The sequence below is a fragment of the Pinus tabuliformis genome, chromosome 9 (genome assembly GCF_031772625.1).
Source record: "Pinus tabuliformis cultivar Carrire ecotype Pingquan chromosome 9, CPIR1, whole genome shotgun sequence".
Classification (NCBI taxonomy): domain Eukaryota; kingdom Viridiplantae; phylum Streptophyta; class Pinopsida; order Pinales; family Pinaceae; genus Pinus; species Pinus tabuliformis.
The window spans coordinates 1,315,669,466-1,315,693,454 of record NC_142307.1 but is presented as its reverse complement, the minus strand read 5'-3'; the positions used below and the strand labels follow the sequence as shown (position 1 = coordinate 1,315,693,454).

The window sequence follows — 23,989 nt, the reverse complement described above, 5'->3', positions numbered from 1 at the left end:
ATATTGTTAATGATCCATCGGTGGGGGGGGGGAGCTCCTAAACCTACCTTCAAGGTCTCAAAAATAAAGTAACCATAGGAATTTATTATACAAGAGGGGGAATATGAATTTTTCTTACCCAAAATTGTCACAGTCTATGGAGAGTGGCACAAGGGAGGCTCATGTTATGTCACCATTTATCTCCTTTACTAATGAATCAGATGCCTAATTGTTTTCCAAGGAGATCATCTTAATGTCTTTAGGTGTATTTTACTTCAGAGAGAAAATGATTATGTTTTTTGAAGGTTAAGGAGTATTTTGAACCCAAACCTTCCTTTTGAGCTCGAGCAAGCAATCCTTAATGAAATGGAAATATTCATGGCATCGCTCCCATCTAAATGGAATCCCTTCATAGCCAAGGGTTTGGTAGAAAATTGTAGGGGCCTTTCAAATGATTATGGAGTTAGCCAATCCCTTAGAAAAAAACGAGACTAACTAGCAACTTGGCCATCCCCATGCATCCAAAGTCTCAAAAGAATTTTTCCACTTCTTAGGAAAGCCCTAATGAGTTCCCAATTTCCTTGATAAGTTCTTTCAACTAGAGAATCAAAGCAAGCCTTGTCATCCTTACCCACACTAGGTTGAAATGAAAACGAGGTCAAGCGAGCATCAAAATCTAAGTGCCATTTCTTAAGGAATAGAGACTCAAAGGCCCATTTCCACCTCTTTTGAATGATCAAGTCTGCATCTGATTGTTTTAAGTAACTATACCAACCAAGCCTTCGGTTGAACTATACTATGCAAGTTGGAGCCAACCTAAATAACAGAATTTTCTTCAATCCAGACTTTAAGAGAGTCTCCTCCCATTTTCTTGCCCAAAAAAATACCAACAAGCACAAAATCCTCCATTTCCATGATTTCGTTGAGTTTGATGTTATCATTAAGAAAATATTAATGGATTTTATCTAACACTTGATACATTTTCTGCGCTTTCAAGGGTCCCTTGGTCCTCATTGTCCCAATCCTTCTTGAGTTGAGGCTCTAGGATCATTGGAGGAAAACCCACTCATGATGTCACATATTAAGCACCTAATAATAAAACCTTAAGCCTAATTATGATGGTCATCATGAAAACTTTCTCCATAATACCTAGAACCAAATGCACCAAACATCAAATCCAAAGGTATTGACTCATCCAATCTAAATGCATGGGGATAAGATACGATAAGATAATTTTATTAATGTCTTTTGGTGACCACAAGAGTAGGTAAATGGGATTAAAAGATACATGTAGTGTAAATACAAGACCTGTGGGAGTGAAAATGTGACTCCATTGTAACTCCAAAGATAACATGTGACAAAGTTATTACCCTGAAGGGTTCCATATGCAAACCTTTCCTTCCTCAACCTGATTGATCTCCCAAACATAATCCAAATACACCCTCATGTGGTGCTTAAAACCCTAGCCACGATGATGTGACTATAGACATATTTTCCTCTCTCAAGATAGTTAGAGTAGCATCCCAACATCCAATTGACCCTTTTCTAACTCACCCATAAGTTCCTCCTTGTCTATCTTTGCAAATATGGGGTCAAGCAAGTTGTGGATATCCACTCAGTCGAACCAAATTGCTAGTCCACTAGTACGTCATCGAGATAGTCTACCAAATTATCCTCCATTGACACTGGAGCTTGGATTGCAATAATAAACATTTGGGTAGAAACCCTTACTCAAAAACCATATTGCCTATGGTAACCCTAGGCTCCAAAGACTTGAACTTAATGCTTCATGGCTACTAAAATCACTGGTTGATGTGTAATTGCAAGTTGACTAGGGTTGGATTCATCAACTCGATGGACTCTCAATTAGGATTTCCTTCTATCTTTGGCTCAATATTCAACTAGGCAATATGTTAATTTTAGATAACAATAGTATGTTTTATGCTTTAGCACAATTTACTTCAATGTTCCTTATCAGCCCAATGACAATTTCTAATTATATCCAATAGCAATCAGATTAACTTAAACACATTGGTAGTAAATGCATATAGAACATAAAAACATGTGCAGAAGACAAGCCAAGACAAGAGGACACAAGATATAGTGGATGCCAAGGAAAAACCCCAATGTGGGGAAACCCTTTGATCAAATCTTCTTATTATTCTTCAATAGTTCAGCAGAGAGAGAGAGAATACAAATATCAAATTTACTTGCCCAAAACAGCCCTAACAAAATCAGCAGTCAACTGCAGCCCTAACCAGAAAGTCAATACTAGTCAAAGCAACATCAAAATTTCCTCCACGCAGCTCGGTCAACAACAGTCCAATTCGACCTTCCAAGAGAGTCAAAGTCAGTACAAAACAATTCGGTCAACCTAGTTAAAGGAGAGACAAAACACTGTTGTAATTTTTGTGGTCAAATCTGAAGTCAACACTAAATTCAACCCTAGTCAAACTGTTCCAAACTCCTCGATATTGGTGTCAATAAATACTACCTCCAAAAATCAAAATTTTTCCCTCAAAATTGAAGTCAGCGTTGGTCAAAAGAGCCTTGGTCAAAGTTGGTCTGCTTTTCTAAAATTTGGCCAGTAAATAATCCAGAAATTTGGCCTCCTGCCACACATGCGAAGTAGAGAGAAGCTACCTCCAAGCTAGACGAACAATCAAGAGAGGAGAGAGAGAGAGATATGAGATGAGATGAGTGATGTCCATATGAGGAGAGGTCACTCCTATTAATACACTTCGTTGAAGGTGAGGAGACACATCTATTGGGCTTCATGGGCCTACATTTCACTGAGGCCAACCTTGACAATTTGTTCATGAGAGAGAATAAATTCAAAATTCCACTTCTGACTATCATAATGAGATAACCTTTATATCAAAATTGGACCTCTCGAAAAGAGGAATCCAATGCAATAATCATCTCCATCATATGAGTTGTCCTAAGGTGGAATTTGGCCCTAGTTGCCAATTTTAACACAAGCGTTCAAGGAATGTCAAAGAGTTACACCAGAGGCCATCTTCAATAATCCTATTGTTATGGTTTTAGCATCTTATACTATGTAGATGTCATCCTTGGTGGTATCATAGAATCAGCTCATGATGCCCACACTCCTTCCTCGACGCCCGCAAATATCCTCCCAACAAGTGCCCCAAATTCTTGTCTTTTACTCCCCTCAACACCCACAAATACCTCCCAGTTGGTGACTTGAATCATTCTCCTCTACTTTGATTTGGTTAACTCTTTCACCCTTCATTGCTCAAGCTCCTCCTAAAACTCTACAACTTCGTTGAGACACAATGTTGCTTGCAGGGAGATAACCTATTCTACATCTTCTAGTGTAACTCACTGCAATAGTAATGGAGAAAGAACCCTCACCCCTGGAATCCACCAACAAGAGAAGGGAGGTTCTATGAACTGTAATTTCTTCCACTGTTCTTCAACAAAGGTGGTTGTAGTCTTGTGGATCAAAAAGTTAGGGAAAAAAATCCTAGCTACAAATGTATCAAAGCCTCCTTCCTTTTTGGTTGAAATTATATCCAACTATTAACTTCATACATCAAAACTTAATAACATACACCTTTTTATATTTTGTTATTCTTTTTAATAGTTTTTTAATTTAATTTTTTTATTTGTAAAAAATAAACTAATTAAAGCCAATTCACTTGGACATTTCATTCTAATCCCTTCTAATCTTTGATGAGGAGGGACTTCTTAATATTAAACCTAAATGAAAATATTTGCTTTATCACATGACTTATGCCATATCTTTAATTAAGAAGATGCAATGATATAATGGTCAATTTGTTCTATGTCATTTTTTTTTAAATATCTCTTTTTTTAAACAAATAAAAATAACAAAATGCAAAAGGATCCAATGAATTTCATAATTTCCTTTTAATAATTTTTAATACAAAGATAAAATCAAATGAAAATACCATACTATCCAAAGATAGATGGGAGCTTATTACATCAAAATTCACCATGTCACTTGTAATAATTGAACCTGGATGGAGAGGATTGGAGAAGAGGAGGATCCCATTCATTCCTCCCAACCACCCTAAATAAACCCAACAAAGTTTCGAATACTTATACTCATGTTTCACATTTCAAAAGCTTAGAAAATGATAAAAAAATGAGCATTCACTATATATATATATATATATGATATATGAAACGATAAAAAAGTGATCACTCACTCTCTTTATATATATATATATAAATTGATAAAGGAGTATTATATATATATTTTATTAATAAATTTAATAAAACAGTTATTATTTTCCATTGTTTTATATATATATATATGAAAATATACATTCAAAGTATGACAAAAAGTTAAAAGAAAAAAAAAAAACTTATTTATATATGGTAGTACAGAAACAGAGAATAATTTGGTTTCACTAATAATATTTAATTATTTGATTTAATCAAAACCAAAATAAAAATAAAAACAATATTAATATTAATACTAGCATAGCTATGTAAAATAATTGTTAGTATCAAAACAATTCACGATACATTTCACGTTACCAAAATAGATAAACAATACATATAAATTAAGTAATTTATAATTTTATTTTAAATTGTTTTTATTACCAATTATAAAAAAGACTTACCTATAAGTTAGACATATACACATTTAAAAAACATGTAACAAAATTCTTAACCATAGATATTCATAGAAATTTTTAATCTGCAAATAGGCTTTGTTACAATACCATGACTTATAAGTACCACATGCCCCAAAACCCACAACTCATTTCATATGACACTTGTTGATATGACCATGTTTTAATTAATCAATTTAATTAAAAAAACAAAAAAGGCATAACTACTTTGAAGATAAATCTCAACCTTTAATTTGTAAATATTACTAAAAATTCCAGAATGTATAATAAAAATTAGATCCCTACCATCCATCTCATAATTATTAATAAATTAATTAAAATTTTAAAAACTCTATTCTAAAATAAACATACCTATAAACAAAAATAATAATATTTACTATATAATCATAAAACACCTCATCATCCAAGGCCTCTAATATTGTTCAGATTATCCATCCTAACACCAATTTTATACTTACATAAAGCTACTATAAAATTACCTTATAGAAAATCCTTTGTTAATTGCACACTTAACTCTAATTAGGTTTAACTTTTAGAGTGAGAAAATTTTCGACATTGTTATTTTCGGATCATATGAGTGTCAACATTGTTTTATATTATGAACATTACTTCGCCCTTTTCGTGTTTGCAGCCATCTTACATCTACCACACAGTGCATGCCTTGAACAAAAAAATTTGTCTCGTTTCACTTAATTAATCTATTGGCTGCTCTCACAGTAAAATAAAAGAAATTTATGTATTCAAACTATATTTTTACATTTTAAACGAAAACAACTCTAAAATCCAATGGTAAATCATACCAAAACACTTCTAATGGAATGGGTAAGAACATTTACCATAGCCTGAGGTCCATAAGTAGCGAAAATACCTCCAAAATAGGGCTCCGTATAAGGATAAGTAGCACGAGCCTGTAAAATTACAAAAGAGTTATTGATATTCCATACAAGTAACCTACATGGGAAAATACCAAAGCTTCCCATGTACACCACACTCAAAATGCACACATCAATTCCTTTAAGGTCACAATTTCTGGTCAGAATCTAGCATAAATTTTTCAAGAAATTTGAGTATAGAAGTGTTTCAATCTTTGTTTGATGTAAAAATAGATTCAGTATTATTAAGAATCCCTGAACATTTAAAATCTTCAATTCCTTTAAAGTCACAATTTTTAGTCAGAATATAGTGAAAAAAAATTCAAGAAATTTGAGTATAGAAGTGTTTAAATCTTTGTTTAATATAGAAATAGATTCAGTATTATTAGGAATCCCTGAACATCTAAAATCTTAAAATCTAAGAGTTATAACTTACTCAAATTTTCCTAGAAAAATCATGATCTAGACTGCCTGATTTCTCTAATAATTATAAGCACTTACAATTGAATGATCAATTTCTTGTTGACTCTGTGGCACAAAGCAATCTGACGGAGCAGAACAATTAATTGTTTTTGACGATATTTGATGTTGTGGTTCAACTCCATTACCCTTATCATAACCTGAGAGGCATCACAACACGAGTAAGAGTTACTTTAAATTCAAACAAAAGGAGTGAGAACTCCATCGCTAAACTATTTAAATAGCATGACACAAGCCAAACTAGATTAAAGGAGCCATATGCAAAGAAAGCTGGGTCTTTAAATTAAAAAATGCACTAAGTCACACAGCCAAACTCTACTAAATGAAAAACGCAGCTTCCAGTTCAAGGACTCTTACACGAGATTTCGATGACCGAAGCAAAAGGAAAATTGTAAGTTTTTTAAAGTATGAAAGTCTATTGGAAATCATAAATGTTTAATAATGTATAAATTGTATATGAATAAGCAAGCCATAATATAGTATAGAGGTGTAACAAATCACACCAATTTTCCAACGGAATATTTAAATTAAAATGAATGATATTAATTTTTTTAATGGAATGTCTAAAATAACCTAAAGGAATATCTATACATTGTTTCATAGAATATGAGAAATTTATTGGGCATAAGCTTACTTTGGTTGATATATATTTAAATGAATAAATTAGTATTTTAAACATGTAATTTTTCAATAATTTGATATTATTTATAATAATTATAATTTTTATTATTATAATAGTTATAAAGTTAGTTATGTAATGTTATTTATGATTATTAATTAATTGAGATTATTTAGGATGGTTGGGAAAAAAGAATGGAATCTTCTTCACTCAAGTTTAATTCTAGGAAGTAACATAATGAATAGTATATATATTCCTGATATAGAATATATGAGGTACCAGTAAGCATGTTACATTATCAAACTCTTGTAATTATGAAAGTAGTAAGGTTTAATAATTGAACTTTCATTTGAAATATGAAAATCAAGAATTAATGCTTTACTGCTCAATTCTCTTGAGATTTAAAGCTATTATATTAGTGGGTATGGATGAGTCTTCAATGGTAACTAAATTTCTACATGTTATATTATCATCAAATTATTGATCTTAATTTTTAGATTCTTGTCATCACATAAAACTTGGTCACGTATAGTATTTATTTTTATATATTTTTTCCATTGTGGAATATGTTTTAAATTTCTAGTTTTTATTAATTAATCAAATATTATTTACATTTAATTCAAATTCATAATAAAAGTAATAAATTTTAATTAAGTGTAATTAAAAATTACAACTCATAAATTTGTAAAATGCCAAATTTATATTTTTTTAAAGTAATCATTCATGCCAGATTCTAAATTATTAATATCATCATTATGAACTTTTTTAATTTCTTTACAATATATTTTACAATTTAATATTATTGAAGTTAACCTCAATGAAAATGTTTGTAATTATAATTTAAACCCTTTACAAATGCATAAAATTATTTGATTTCACACCATATTTAAGAGTGAATTGACCAGTCTTTCCCATTTTAATTTGGATAGACCACTTATATTATATTGTAATATCTTTTCTTATAGCTAAGTGTAATATTGTTTTTTTATAGCTTATATAGTAATATATTTTCTTATAGCCAAGTGTACTATTGTTTTTTTTTGCATAGTTAAGTGAAAAATATTAAATTTTCAATAAAATTTAAGTTATTAAAATGGTGCTTTTCTCTAACTTGTTTCCAAAAAATATATATAATCAAGTAATTATTTGATAAGATATTTAATAATCTTATTATTAAGTAATTTTTTTCATAATCTTATTAAGAAATAAGTTTTGTTTAATCCAGAGGACTTAGAACAGTGAGCATTAAAGCACTGAGAATGTGGCCAGTTTAAAACCCATGGTTTTAGCTATTTCAAAAAAAACGTTTTCTAGCATGTTCTAGGATGCAGCTTAATTTTAAAAAAAAAACGAACATTTTCTTTAATAATCTTATTATGTATAGATAATTATTTTTTAATAATGATATTGTTTTATTTTCCAGGATGCAGTTTAATTGGTCATAGTTGATAGATGGGATGTGTAAATTTGAGTAAATGTGAAGTTTAAGGTTTACATGCATGGCTCAATCGTCAGGAATTGAATTGTCACCTCTTATCTAAAAGAAAAAATGGAAGGAAAAAAAACTTTCTAATATTTGGGTGTGGGCTTTAACTTTCGGTTGTTAATTTTTTCATCCTGAAGCATGGTGGTAAGTACGAGTTTTTTACTATTAACATGGTAGTGTAGCCAGCCTTCAAATTCATCTAGAAAATTATGAAAATTCTGACAAAATTTTAAAAAAATTTAACAAAAATATTTATAAATCGTTTTAAATGCCCCATAGTAAAAAAAAAAATTGATGTTACTGATGGTACTGAATAATACGATTCAAACACTCCTACTAATTTTATTTTTTTTAAATTACCACATTCCACCCATTTTTAACCATCTGAATTTGCCGCTCCCTAAACGAGCCCGTAATTAAGCCGGTTCCCAATGACAGTGTTCTCTTGTCATCTTCGACACTGTATTCCGGCCGCAGTAAGCAGTTGGTTTCAGTCAGAGTGTTGGCCTCATGCTCAGTTTCCAATCGCAGGACAAACGCACACGGTATTATAGGTCTATTATGGTGACTATATAGGGTGATGATCTGTTAGGTGATTACTGATTTTACGTTCATAATTTTATTTTGGAATGTAATGTTTTTAGAGACATCAACACGATTTTATTTTGGAATGTGATGTTTTCGGTTACAATAATATGTTAGTATTTATTTCTTAGTATTATCTTTTCAATAAAAAATTATTAGATAACATTTATTTCTTAGTATTATCTTAATTTTATTTTGGAATGTAATGTTTTTAGAAACATCAACACGATTTTATTTTGGAATGTGATGTTTTCGGTTACAACAATATGTTAACATTTATTTCTTAGTATTATTTTTTCAATAAAAAGCTATTAGATAACATTTATTTCTTAGTATTATCTTTTCAATAAAAGACTATTAGATAATGCAGTTGTCTATAATGCGACTTTTTGGAAGTTTTTTAGGTGGATTTTTCCGGTCAAAATCCGGCAGCAATTTATTGAATCGCAAGTTTGATAGCTAGTTTCTGCACAATCAAAGCGTCTCAGGGGTTTTTCACGGTGCTGAATCCACATATGCAGTTAAAAAACCGTTTTAAATAATACAAATCAAGATTTAACCTCAATTTTTTCCGCGGGATTCCGTCACCGAAATCTCCAAAAAATCGCATTATCGACAATTCCTTAGATAATTGGTCACTCATCATTTAAAAAAAAAATAATAATAATCCCATACACTATATTTTAGTCTCGAAAATGTTAAAATTCCATTCATTCATTTCCATTCTCGACAGACAAAATTATGAAAAAAATTCGTTTATCGATTTAAACCGCCACGATGATTCTCAGGGTCATTTACGTTGAACTAGGGCAGCCGCGTGTCAGGCTACTGCTGAAAGCGTATTCCTTTATCGATTTAAACAGCCGCGATGATTCTCTGGGTCATTTACGTTCAACTAGGACAGCCGCGTGTCAGGCGACTACTGAACGCGCACCTATCGGCAAAAATCGCCGAATTATTTTCGTGTGGGTAAATGGCAGAAGAATTTCCCCTAAAGGTGATCCCTGGTTCATATAATTCACCTCAGTAATTTATTCATAATTAATGCAGAGAAATGACAAAAATATGCCGATATCTTTAATTTTGAAGCATTTAGCAAAAATTTGACAGATTAATCTACAGATAGGATTAATATGTTAAAATAAAATATGACAATGTAAATTTAAATTTCACGAAGTAAAAAATTATTGCAGTAACTGAAAATATAGTTACCAAAATTATTGTAAAGGAGCCTACTTCAAATATGTTCCTGATAGATGAGTGGTAGTTGAGGAGGCTGTGATAGATGAGTGGTAGTTGAGGAGACTATGCAAGTGGTGTAATCTTAAATGTAATAATTCTCATGAAGAATAAAATCTTAATTGCCTTGCCTGTGGAGATTACCTTGACAAAATGTCAGCTTTCTACCAGGGACGCCTATCACAATAATTGTCAGATAAACGGCGATGGTTTTCTGTTACATCTGCCGCGGTTCCTCTTGCAATGAAAAGCTCTTGAACGAATGTACACCCGATTCTTATCAACAACAATTTTTTCCAAAATTTATTATTTGCAGATGCAGCTTCTCGTTCCTTTCACAATTTTGCCCTATGTTGTGTATATTTAATAGATGGCTTGTGCTCTCTACGATTCGAACAATCCTTTCTCTGTCCGCGATTATGTTTTTCCAAGCGCCAGATATGGCGGAATCTTAAGTTTGTATATGTAAAGGGAGATAAAGGGAGATCTGAGGAACAGTATTATAGCCGAGTTTCTATTTGCTGTGTGATTCTCATCCGCTCAATCTGTTTCTTGTAATTTAGGCTTTATTTGATGATAATATGAGTGGAACGAACGAAACTGATTCATCAACTAAATATTTAACAGGAAGAAGATGATGTTATGTTAAAGATTTCTTGAATGAAACTATAATGATAATGATATAATGATTTTGATTGGTCCAGGAAGAAAATGATGTTATGTTGGAGATTTTTTGAATGAAACTCTAATGATAATGATATAATGATTTGATTGGTCCAAAGCTTTTAATGGTTAAAAACATTCATCATCAGAAACTGAATAAATTAATATAAAATAAGTCACATGATTTCCATAGTTAAGCATGTCAGGTTGTTTTTAAGTGGTTGTTTTTAAGTGGAATAGATGTGTTATTTTTGGTTATTTAATATTATTTTTTTATTATTATCCGTCATTATGGTATATTTGTTATCTATGTTACAAAATTCATGTCTTTGAGAATTAAAGAAAAGTGGAAAATTGCCAGTGTCAAAATAACATCTTCAACCCCTGATAAACTATAAACTCAAAAGAATAATTAGGTAAAAGTTTAATGGTCCCAATGAAGAAGCACAAAACCACGAACATAATGAACCTCATCTCTTTTAACATCTAACACACAGAAGAAATCTGTAATGAGATTCTACGTTCACCAGTGGTATGATTTGAAGCCTAAACTTTTAAAAAAAAATTCAGTATTTCAAAACTAATCTTGGAAAACTCGGCGAGATGCCTTTGTGATCAGAGCCATCAAGAGGTTAGAAGTAAGACGTAATTTGTCAAAATTTACTTGAATTAAGTTTTGAGTTTAACATAAACAGGAAACGTCATCTCTTTGGTTAAAGCTCTCTCAAATTTTAACCCTGTGAAATTTTAACCTTAGGGTTGTTATGAAATAGAATATAAACAACCGTTGAAAGAGTATGATAATTCACTTTTTAACAGCCAATCTTCTAGGTAATCCGGGGAGAAAAGATACATAACTATTTAGGTAAGTTTCAACTTCTTAGGGTAACTTATCCCCATATTAACCAAATTTGAAAAATCACTTTTACAGTGGTTATAATAGTAGTAAGACAACAGTGAGAGAAATAGCAAAAAAACATCTAGATTTTCATTTTTCAACAACAATGTCAAATCACTCAACAAATTTTCCTTTTTTCCTTTTAACCCAAGCAGCAAAACATAAATAATTATAAATAAAAATATATAACATACATAACTATAAATAAAAATACATGAAGAACATATATGGTTGAAAATCAAATCTTGAATTGTAAAAGTTTTGGACTGCTGAAAAATTCATTAATATGCTCGAGGTCAAGTTCATGCACATACCATAACCCTCTCCCAACGCTAATACAAACCCACTAGCTCTTCAAAACCTAACTAGAGGAAACAATGAAAATCCTAGCTCAACCAAGGTGCAACAACATGCAAGAATCACTCCAAAAAAGTCCTTCAAGGTAAGCGATCCTCCTCTTATCCACCAAATGTACCCTAAGGTTTTATCACAAAACTCTAATCTCAAACCTTCTAGGTATAAACCTTAACCCTACACTTCCAAGATGCTTGAAGATACTCCAAGAATACCAAGAAAACCTAGCAACTCCAAGAGAGAGCGAGATAGATAGACTACAAATACAGACTGATTGAGAGAGAGAGAAAAACTAGTTTGCACCTTTCTATAGGTCACATCACAAGTTCACAACACAAGAGTGAATACAAGATGAGTGAATGTTATATGAATGAGAAGGATTATCTCATTCCTCTATTTATATGAGAGGTAAGGAAAGCCAACAATACAATGTAACCCTAAGTCCTTACAAACAAACCTATAATGAGCACAAGTGAAGTGATCTATTCCAAAGTACACGTCACATTCCAAAGTGATTTCATGCACAAATAGGACTTCAAGGTGATGGCATACACAAATAGGGCTCCAAGATGATGTAGTTACACAAGGTATGTCTACATCTACCCACCACAAACCTCCATGAACTCTATTGATCCTCCTAAGCAATGTACTCCACTAGGTTAGCTACCCTACAAGAGCATTGTCACAACCTAGGCATCCTCGAGCCAAATCCAACCCTCTAAACATGAATCCAATTTATCCCATGCTATCTAGGGCCCGATGCCCTCCTCCAAGATGTTCAACGCTCCTCCCATGTATAAGCATTCTCCAAGCAAGTGAACTCTCCAAGTGGCCACAATGAAGGGCGTGCACCAAACTATCAAGAGAACTACAATGCCTAAGGAAATAATACCAAGCCAACACCTAACCGAGGTCAAGCAATCACTAAGCACATTGTCTCCACTATGCAAATTCATCACAAATCATCTCCTCCGTGCCAATCCATTTTGGACCATCCAAGCACCAAACATACACCATGTACCCTAGATCTCATGAAACACCTCAACATGATAAAAACACTTTTTTTAGTAACCTTAAAAGATAACATTCCCCCTTTATGAGGAAAGTGTTTACACCAACACTTGTCGACTCACTCGATAATTGCCACACCTAGTACTTGGAAATTTGTACATGTTGTAGTCATGAATCAACAACTATCACTTGTAAAAAAAAATGTCACCCATGCTATCACAACATCTCGATCCAAAGAACAATGACCACCTATAAATATGAGGGAACATAATCTTGTAACAACAACTTGCCAAACTCCAACATCCCAATGTTATTAGAATCAGACCAGTTGACTCAAAAAATGTGAACCTAACTTGAACTGGAAAAAAATTGGACCAAAAAATACATAAAATATTTTAATAAAAGAAAGAAAAATAAAAATAAAAATAAAAAACATATATATTCATGTACATCCATACGAATCCAAACCATTTATATACAAATATGCAAAGTTTCTCATTTAGATAGCAAGTAAGAATGCATATAACCAAAATAGCACCAAATGCAATACATCTTTCAATTAAAATACACTAACATAGAGGGTCTAAATGTGATCCAAATTGGATCATATATTATTTGTCATCTATCTCAATGTTGTCATAATGGAAAAAAATTAGAGGAACCAGCTTAAAGGGTCATTTAATGGTGGGAACTAATTTGGAGAATTGGGGTCTGAAACTTTTAGGAGCCATTTTGCAGCATTAAAAAACATTTTTTTGGGTTAAAAAAAACTCTTACTTGCACTAGACGCACTAGCATTGTTTTGCACTCAAAGACCTTTCCAATTGTGCAAGGATCGCATCAAACAGAATTCATATGCAAAAGTTATGTCTCCTATAAGTTGACATACCTTGATGACCACAATGGTACGAAAGGATGCCACATCAAACCTATTACTCATACATATGGCATTAGTCACGTGTGGACTTTCAATGACTCTAGAATGTCCAAAACCGTAATTCTAGTTGAGGGTTGAGGGAGTCAAACCTTACCCTTAGCTATTGGGCTATGTTAAGTACCCACTAGGTGGAGTAGAGATTCCATTCTATGCTATTGTATTTTGTTCCATAGTTGAGAAGAGCATAGAGAGTACTTCTACCTTTTTATTTACATATTTCCATACTAAAGAAAAGAGAGAAGAGCAACCTCACTTTCTAGCTAGGTTTTCTCCCATACAAGTTTCCCATGGCAAAATTTGTGTCTATTGTGGATGGTGTGTATTTCTTTTATTCTATATTTCTCATATTTCAATTAATTTATTTATATAAGCATAAAAATAGTGAATGAAGAATCTGAGATCTAAAGGGAATTGACATTCACAATAAATATTTCAATGTTTTATTAGATCTATTTCAATGAGATATTCCAGTGAAATATCCACAACAATTTACAAATCAAAATTGCCTCTAGAGTCTAAAAATAAGCATCATACTAATGAGTAACTATAGTGACATAGTCTAGAGTATAGACTCTAGACTCTACTATCTGATCATATGGTACTAGTGTATGGTTGTGGTTGCATTGTTTGTTGAACTCCTCTATCATGACCCTAATGAAAATGTACCCTTCACTCAAGCCACGAAGATACTAGGGTCATTACAAAAGAGTTTGAAAATCAATACAACCAACATCAAGGTATATAAAGGTCCTGGTGCTCTTGATTAAATGCAAGTTCCATACCATCATACATGATAGAATCCAGTAGAAACCTTGCAATCCTACCAATCTTGAAATCCTGAAAACTATTAATTCTATTGAATTTTAAATGGGTTCTAAAATTCTACTTCCTCCATATGAATTCCAATGAAGTTGGAACAACACTCGAAACATCATGAGACAATTAATGGTAATGCTAAAAATTTAAAAGTAATATTACCATTAATTACTAGGGTTAGTTTATGTCGGGTGCCAAGGTTAGATATTTTTTCCGAAAGATTTGGTGGATTTTATTTGTGTGATACAAACTTGTATAAAGCCGGTCGATTACGTGTGAAACTTAGTTTGATGCTTTAAGGCTAGTTCAGTACGAAACTTTATAGGACAACCTACAGAGACAATCACATCTCTATGCAAGCCAGGGGCAAGTGGATCACTGTTAGAATTTCCCATGAACCCAACACCCAATATTCAATTCCCAGCAATTATTAACTGAACTAATACACAGTTGAGTTCCTAACCAAAATATTTGGCGGAAGCAAAATTACTCTATCTGAATCACATACACATAAATAGATTTTTGCCCAATCAAGAGTTCTTCATTAATAAATTAATCACAAAACTTACTTGGGCCCCCGTCCTGGGATAATGGCCCAACTGATCACTAGCCTCAGTGCACTCTCTCGGACCCAACACATGCTCACTGAAAAACCTCTCTCAATCTTGTGTTGTTGTTGTGTCTTAGCCTCAACACTTAAGCTCGATTTATAACTTTCCTAAGCTAAGATTAACAACCAAATTAGCTCGTCAAGTTAACTGAAGATAAGTAACTTTACTTTGGTTAACTATCATATCTTTAGCTTTCTCTACTTTAACTCAAGTACAAGTCATAAATTTAGCTTGTTTTACATGCATGTCACATGCAACACATCCACATGTGTGCAACTCACTTGCACACTCTGCATGTCACATGCAAGTTCCTAAAGAGGCAAATCAAGGTCCTTCTAGTCAAGACACATGGCTAGAAGTACCTTCTGAGCTACAAAAATTAACACTCCCTCTTAGTGAGGGAGGTACTTCTCAAAGAACCTCCTCCAACTAGATCTATCTCCAACACCACCACGTTATTCGTTGTTGTAGCTACTCCCTCTGAACTAGAAGACTTCCCTGCTACTTGCTTTGGAATCTGATCTGAAGACCTATTCCTTTCAACCATGCTCCTAGGATCCTGCTCCTGAATGTCTAACAATGTTATATCATACCAGTTGAGGCTTCTGGCAACTAACACTAATCCCATATCCAAGATCCCCTCAGATATACCCACAAGTTGTCACAACAACCTATATGACTGCCCTTGTCTAAAGCCAAGCACTACAACTGCATCCAAAGTCACTCGCTCTAAATATAGAAGCACATGTCCATCCTGGAACAAAACTCTATATTCAGCGTCCTCCAAGAGCACGTGTACCATCAACCCTAGAGCAAATAACATCCCTGTCACCTGCAGAAATCCTCCTAACTCTAACTGGGATCTGACACATCCAACCACCTTCATTGCACACATGGTACTAATCCCACTAAACACATTGTTGTCTGAGACTGTCTCTGAAATATTGCAGAACACTGATCTCACCCTTATCATGTGATTGGATGCTCTACTCTCCACTAGCCATAACCATGTGTTGGTCCTTCGAGCATGATTGTGGGTCTATCTTTGTCCCTTGAGACACCCACGAATTCTGCTGCCAATCCCTCAATTGATACGGTCTCCCTCTTTCCCTCTAAGGGCTGACCTCTACCAATCCTATTGGTTGTTGGTATTATCCTTCGTACCTGCTCTAACATCGAAATCCTGCCAACACTTTTACTCACAGCCTATCGCAGCAAATTCCCTACCCAATGACTCCTTGTTGCCTGTTGCATCTTCTATGTGTGGTATTGCTAACTCAACATCCCAAAGAGTTTCGTTCCCTTGCTCAGCATCAGCCATCGTTGTTGTTGTCGGCCGAGCATCCTAGTGAGTCCTGCTGCTGGCCCAATTTACTTATCAACGATTAATCCATGAATGCAAAACTGGGATCCATGGCCTAGTGACTCCATGTAAGATTGGTCTCTCTTGTCGACAGTTAATTTTTATCGGCCATGGCAACTCTGGTCTGCCTGCTCGACAACCCAACCACAGATTCTTCTTCAATTTTGTGGCCTCCTCTAGCTAGCGACTGGACGTCAACCCCACAACCCTACTATGCCAGTTGACCTCTTGCTGTCGTCAGCTTTCCTGCAACCTCCTCGTTGCACAACTGGTCTCATAGTCAACAATCTTTGTTGCCTGTGACCCAATTTGTTGCTTGTTGCAGCGTGTTGTTTTTCCTGTCGCGGCTCAATCCTATGGCGATGAGATTAGATGGCAAATACCCCCGACACTTTTCCACAATTGTTCCCTTGCATCCCCACAGCACATCCAATCTACATTGCCTCTGCCAACTATGTCTTTTGTCCTATGTCTAACATGATCAATAAATCTCTGTCATCACACTCTATCCCACCTCATGCTCTAGTTATGCGTTCAAGCTTACGGCTTGCCACCCTTGCCCACCTTCGACCTGCAGCCTTGACACTCTTGTCAGCCCAAATAGCCGCCTTTGTTCACAGCTTCCACCACCGCTCATCGCTTGCTATGTGAGTCAACCTACTATTAGACCAATCTCCCTGCATACTGAGTTTGTTGGTTGGGTAGTCAATTCCTTAGCAACTGGAAACTGGCCCACTCAGTCGCTTATCTGCCGCACCTTTCCTCGACGGTCGGTTAGAGCTCAGCTCCCTCTCAACTTGGTGGCGATTATGGCAACTAGGTTCCACCTTGTCATTGCTTGTTCGCCCACAACTCGCAAGACATTGTCGTGTAGGGTCGACGGCTCACTTTGGCATGCATAAGCTACCAACACTCTCTCTGACCACCTGCCTTTCTAGATCTACCTGTCGGCTACCTACAGCCTCAATGTGCTTGTGTCGTCGTCGCTTGCTACAAACTTGTTTCTTTCGGTTAGCCACAACTCTGCTTAGCCAATGGCTTTGGCGGCTGGGTGGGCTATTAAGCCTGTCGCCCACCCTGTCGGCCCTTTACCTTTATTTACAAGTCCCATCACCAACTCCGGCCTCTGGAGTTTTGGTGTTTGGAATTGATTTGCAAAGAGTCCCACCCGTGTTCAAATCTGAGGCGTCACCCATATGCCCGTAGTGTAGGAAGATACAAGAAATAAAAAAGCAAGTCCCATCACCAACTCCGGCCTCTGGAGTTTTGTTGTTTGGAATTGATTTGCAAAGAGTCCCACCTGTGTTCTAAAAAACTAGCCCCTATGTTTTTTACGGGAAAAATTTTGTTCCTGGTAAAAGAAATTACTCTCAACCCAAAAAAATAAATCTTGCCACCTTAAAAAAAATTGCCCAAAAAAACAAATCTTGCCACCTTAAAAAAAAAAGTGTTCGTATGATCCCAACCAACCTGGCTCCGGCGATCCAATATGAACTCGGCACTTGTAATTCTCAGATCGATTCAGAGTAAGTGCTCTAATACCATGTTAGAATTTCCCATGAACCCAACACCAAGTATTAGGTTCCCAACAATTATTAACTGAACAAATACACGGCTTAGTTCCTAACCAAAATATTTAGCGGAAGCAAAATTACTCTATCTGAATCACATACATATAAACAAATTTTTGCTAATCAATAGTTCTTCATTAATAAATTAATCACGAAACTTACTTGGGCTCCCGTCTTGGGATAATGGCCCAACTGAGAAAATACAGATTACAAAACCGATCACCAGCCTCATTGCACTCTCTCAAACCCAACACAAACTCACTGAGAAGCCTCTATTTCATGTACCTCAAATCCTCCATCCACCAAACCAACATGAACTAGGTAAACTCCCTCATCCCAAGAAAATCCTACGAGAAGAGTAACATCATGGGCAACTCCTTATGTCTAATAATATCCATCAACTCAGTCCCTATACTCTACAACACTCCCATTAGCTGCAAACCCATAATGATTTCAACATCATCCTCCATCAAGGTGTCACATATCTCCTTCAATGAACAATTGGAAGTCTCATGAATAAAAGAAAGTTGAAACTAATGCAATATGAATAGCTATTCTCTAGGAGGTATACCCTCCTTCACTAAAGATCTAAGTGCTCATATATGCTCTTGAGCATCATGTAATGTCTGAGAGATCCATCTTAACCTCCTATGTGCTAGTGTAGAAGGTGAGGGAATATCCACACCCAATATCACCTCAACTCCCTCTAAATCTCATTCATCTCAAGTCTCTAAATCACTCTCCAAAAAAACAAACTCTTCTCTCTCCTCAATCATTGAAGGAGAATCATGTGAACTTGAAGACCTCATGTCCTTATCAAATAGCACATATTTTCTCACCACAGTTTTCCACTATGCCAAAATATCAATTCTATAAGCTATAGAAATATCACTATATCCATCAACACAAGACACTACCACAACATCTTCAATAGGTTTTGAACCTATCTCCATGACATCACACCATGTATGAGACTTCTCGAAGCTAGAAGGGGCTTCCAACCCACCACTATAATGTACAAGTTCCATGAGAACAAGTAACCTGTAAAAGCCATCATCTCTCACCCCTCTAGCCAAAGTCCTTGGACTAGCTAGGTTAAAACCATTGATGGTGCATTGTTATCCCTCAAAATCAACTCTCCATTGTACATCTATCATGCAAGAAACTGAAAAAATGTTCCACCTCAAACCAAAGAGGTCATTGAATATCACTAAGCTCAAGGACATCACTTAAAGGCATCTAACAATGAATGGAGCCAACTCCTTTCACAAGTTGAGCAACCTCATACCAAGCTCCATAGTCATGCCTCGTTCTTGCTCCTGAATCCTATTGAACAAAGACTTGTCCTAAAATTCCACTATCTACGTACCATCCAACACTAGATACAATGTTGAAATTCAAACAACAGGTCATGGACAAGGCAGTCTCAAACTAAGAATAATCTCCTCTACACTTGCTATAGTGCCCACTACAACATGCTTCATACGAATCATACCATTTCCCTTCTTCTTTAATGGACATTGGCCAACATAATGTCCCATCTCATGACATCAAAAGCACATAACCTTAATTTCTTTCCTATATCTATCCCATCCTTCTTCTTGAAACATTCTTACTACCCTTCCTTGTCTTCCCAACAAGATCAATAGCATCTACTTCCCCTTGTTGCTCCAAACAAGAAAGCAATCTGATTTCTTCTTGCACGAGATCAACCCTAAGCTTTGGAAACTCGGATATGTTCTCTTGAGCACAAACAACCTAAACAAAAGGTATCTGGGAAAGAGAAAGTCCCTTTAGGGCAATGGATACCAACTCCTGATTTAACGAAAGCCTACTAATCCTTCAATTCATTGGTCCTGGTCAAATAGCTCACCGTATTATCTATCTTATTCATACAAACAACTAAAAGCTAGTTTTGCAATAGCCTCTGTTGAGAAGCACAAGAGCTCTGAAATAACTCAACCAAAGTAACAAACATTTTCTTACCTATCTTCTTATGTGAAATGTGTGAGAAGAAATGTTCCTTCACAGAATCAAGAACGATTCTCTTCGCTTTGGCTTCCCTCTAAGCGGCCACCTATGTTGGATCGATAGGTTCTAGAATTTCCTTCTCAACATGCTCCCAAATATCTACCTCTTCCATAAGAATTTGAAACCTAAGCTTCCATGGAGTAAAACTAGAAGTTTCATTCAACCTATCGCACTCTCTAAAGATTGAAAGAGACCTTACATCTTGGAAATCTCAAGTGCGCAAAATCAACAACATATATGAAGTACAAACAACCCTTCCAAGGGTCAAGGTGCTTCTCTCAAGCAACCTAGGGTTTGAAACCCGACAACCTTAAGAAGGTCAAGCACCTTTCCTAGTTAATATTCAATTGAAATACACGCTTCCTCTTACTCTAGAGTGATCTCAACCATGACAAGCTCTAATACCATGTTGAAATTTTCCTTAATGCAAAACAAACAAACAAAAAATCACATCTTTGACTAGAGGCTTCCTGGACCTTAACCATGTGAATTTCATCCTTGGGGTTGTCATGAAGTAGAGTATAAAATAACAGTGGAAAGAGTGCAATAATTCACTTTCTAATAACAAAATATTCTGGGCAAGAAAAGATAAACAAACAATCTATATAAGTTTCATCCCTCCACAATAACTTATCCCACATAAACCGAATCTAAAAATTCGCTTTTACAACAGTTATAACATTAGTAAGACAACATATGTAACAATTGAAAAACAATGCATAGATTCTTCAAAAATGATGCCAATCACTCAACAAATTGTCCTTTTACTTATATCAAATCATCAAAACATATATAGTAGTACATAACAATGCATCAAGAATATATATGGCTGAAAACAAAATTTGGAAATTAAACAAGTTTTTGACAACTAAAAACTTCATTAATCTATTCAATATCAAGTTCATGTACATACCATAGCCCTCTCTCAAGGCTAGTAAAAATCCATTAGCTCTCCAAAACCATAGGTAGGGAACACAATGAAAACCATAGCTCAACCAAGGGGCTACAACATGCAAGAATTACTCCAACAAGTCCTCCGAGGCAAGACATCCTTTTCTATTCATCTTCTCCACCAAGTATACCATAGGGTTTTATTGAAAAACCTTAATCTCTAACCTCCAAGGTATAAACCCTAACCCAAGACTTCCATGATGCTCCAAGATACTCCAAGAAGACCAAGAAAGCCTAGCAACTCCTAGAGAGAAAGTGATCAAGTACAGATGAAGAGCAACAAAGAGAGAGAAGACTAGTGTGCACTCTTCTCGAGGTCACATCTCAATAAAAGTGCGTACAAGATGAGTGAATGTTGTGAGAATGAGGACTCTCTCAATCCTCTACTTATATGAGAGGTAAGGGAGGCTAAATACAAAAAAAGGACCCAAGCCCTTACAAGCAACCTAGAATGAGCACTTGTAAACCAATACAAGTGAAGCACTCCACTCTGAAGTAGACGTGTCATGCTCCAAGCTGATGGCATACACAATAAGGGCTCCAGGATGATGTAGCTACACAATGTATATCCACATCTCTCCATCACAAACCTCTATAGACTCCATCAATCCTCCTAAGCAATGCACCGGACTAGGTTAGTTTCCCCTTGTAAGATCATTGTCACAGTCCAAGAGTCCCTGAGCCAACTCCAAGCCTTAAATAGGTATCTAATCTATCCCATGCTTTTAGGGCCTAATGCCCTCCTCCAAGATGCACACTGCTCCTCCTCCCAATTCAAGCATTCTTTAAGCAAATGAACTCTCCATGTGGCCACAATGAATGGTATCCACCACACTATCAAAAGAATGCCAACACCTAATTCAGGTCAAGTAATCACTAAGCAACTAAGTCACACGGTTTGTTGAACATCTAGGTTGAAGTTCAAAATTCAATGAACCCCAAAGAAAAATTAAAGTTCTTTTTGGTTTGATGAAGGATTTGACTAGGTTTTTCGTCGCCAATCGCTTCCATGTGTTGTTGTGGGTTTTAACCGGAGTTTTTTGCATCCCTTGTTGCGGGTTTTAACCAAAGCTTTCCAGTGCCTTTTCCAGTTCTGTGTGTCTTATCCAGACTACCAACAGAACCAATTTTAACCATCAGGCCTCATCTCTGTATTACAGCGCTGTCAATTCACTGCATTGGGCGACTACTACTTAGTACTTCCTACCTATGGACCTATTGTGAGGTTGCAATTAGCTGTTGGTGACAGTCACACCATCACAATGCACAACTAACGAGGGCCCTCTCACATACTACTGTCAATTACATGAGGTTATTTATGATTTTTTTATTTTATTTTTATATTATAAAATTATTTATTATTATATATATATATATATATATTATATTCTATTTTTTTATATTACTCTATATATACACTCTTTAGATTAATCGTTAGAATATTATTTTATAATAATAAATTAGCAATAGATATTAATAAATTATATATATATATAGCCGAACCTAAACCCAAACCTCATTCAAACGTTATTGAAAAATTCAGACACGAATCAAATTTAATAGTTGTCGAACCCGAACCATGTGACTTAGCTAAGAAACCTATCTCAGCCTTGCAAATTCACCATGTATCATCTCTCATATGCTAATCCATCTCAAACCATCTAGGCATTGAACATACACCTGTACCCCAAATCTCATGAAGCACGGAGAAAATGGTGTAAATGCTTTTGGAGTAACTGTAAAAGGAAACAATGGACCTTGAATTAATATTAAATAATGTGGGGAGATCTATCTCCAAGAGTATTTGTTCAAACATCTCACAAAGAAGCATAGAAATGCATCTAAGGTCTTCATATTGTATGAAAATCCTTAAGGAGCCCTAAGAGCAATGTTGTTGGGAGCAAGAGTGGGGATGTGTCAATGGGAGGGGGAGCATGAAGCACCAATTTTCAAGCTTCCAAGGGCAAAGCATTCTGAAAGTGTTTTTTCTATAATATATCTTGATGCATATATGGTGAAAAAAATTTGTCAAATTAGTTGTAGAAAACATGAAAACATGGATTTGACATTTTTCTTTTCTTCTTTTTTAACAAAATACATATGTTAGAGAAACCCATTGAGAACTTCCCCTCATTCCAAGGGGCTCAAGGTAAACTGATTTCTTCAAGGTTTAATGTCGATACAACAATTACTCATTAAGAACTCAACATTTCACTTATAGGAATTGATTATGGGCGGGGATGATGACACTCTTTGAACTGCCTACGCCACACCCAATTGACAAAAGATGTATGTAACTACTAGATTTAATGATGATCATTAAAGTATTAACCACTTAGTGAGGAACAAATGAAGAAAGTGATGCTTTATGTATAAGAATGCTCCAATGTGGTCGTTAAGCACAGTTGAATGAAAGTGTGGTTGCTAGGATGTGCGTTACACAAACAACCTATTATTAGTTGGCACCATAAGAAAGATAGCATAGTCATCATATTGGGAATCTATTTGGAGATTGTGCAAACAATAAACTCAACATTGGGAACCAACAATGAGCACAGAAATTAATCCATATCAATGAATCAACTTTGAAAGAAATTAGTTTCAAGTAATAAACTGTTGTGATGACATATTAACTTAATTCTGCAAAGGATCTATGTTGGCGAAATGATTGGGCTATATATTCAATGTTTACAAATCACCTACAAATTGCATGGCTATGAACTACACCACATAATCGCGCCATATAGGAAAATCATCTTGATGTCAACTACAGTAAAATGAGGAAATTTCTAGACATAATTGAAGCCAAAATACAACAAATGGGACCTTCCTTGCAACAACAAATCTTCATGGGCAACCCACAAGCTAAAACTATGATAAACTGCAATGAAA

General features: G+C 35.0%; 1 protein-coding gene across 2 annotated transcripts in view; it reads right to left on the bottom strand.

Annotated features, from left to right (window-relative positions):
- LOC149153376 (nuclear transcription factor Y subunit A-10-like) overlaps window positions 1-23,989 on the bottom strand; it is a 99,585-nt gene that overhangs the window by 57,490 nt on the left and 18,106 nt on the right. For both annotated transcript variants that reach the window (XM_089440635.1, XM_089440634.1), the window contains exons 3-4: window positions 5,984-6,102; window positions 5,447-5,518 (exon numbers count right to left, since the gene is read on the bottom strand). In XM_089440635.1, coding sequence (XP_089296761.1) covers window positions 5,447-5,518; window positions 5,984-6,102 — 191 coding nt within the window. The remainder of the gene's footprint in view (window positions 1-5,446; window positions 5,519-5,983; window positions 6,103-23,989) is intronic.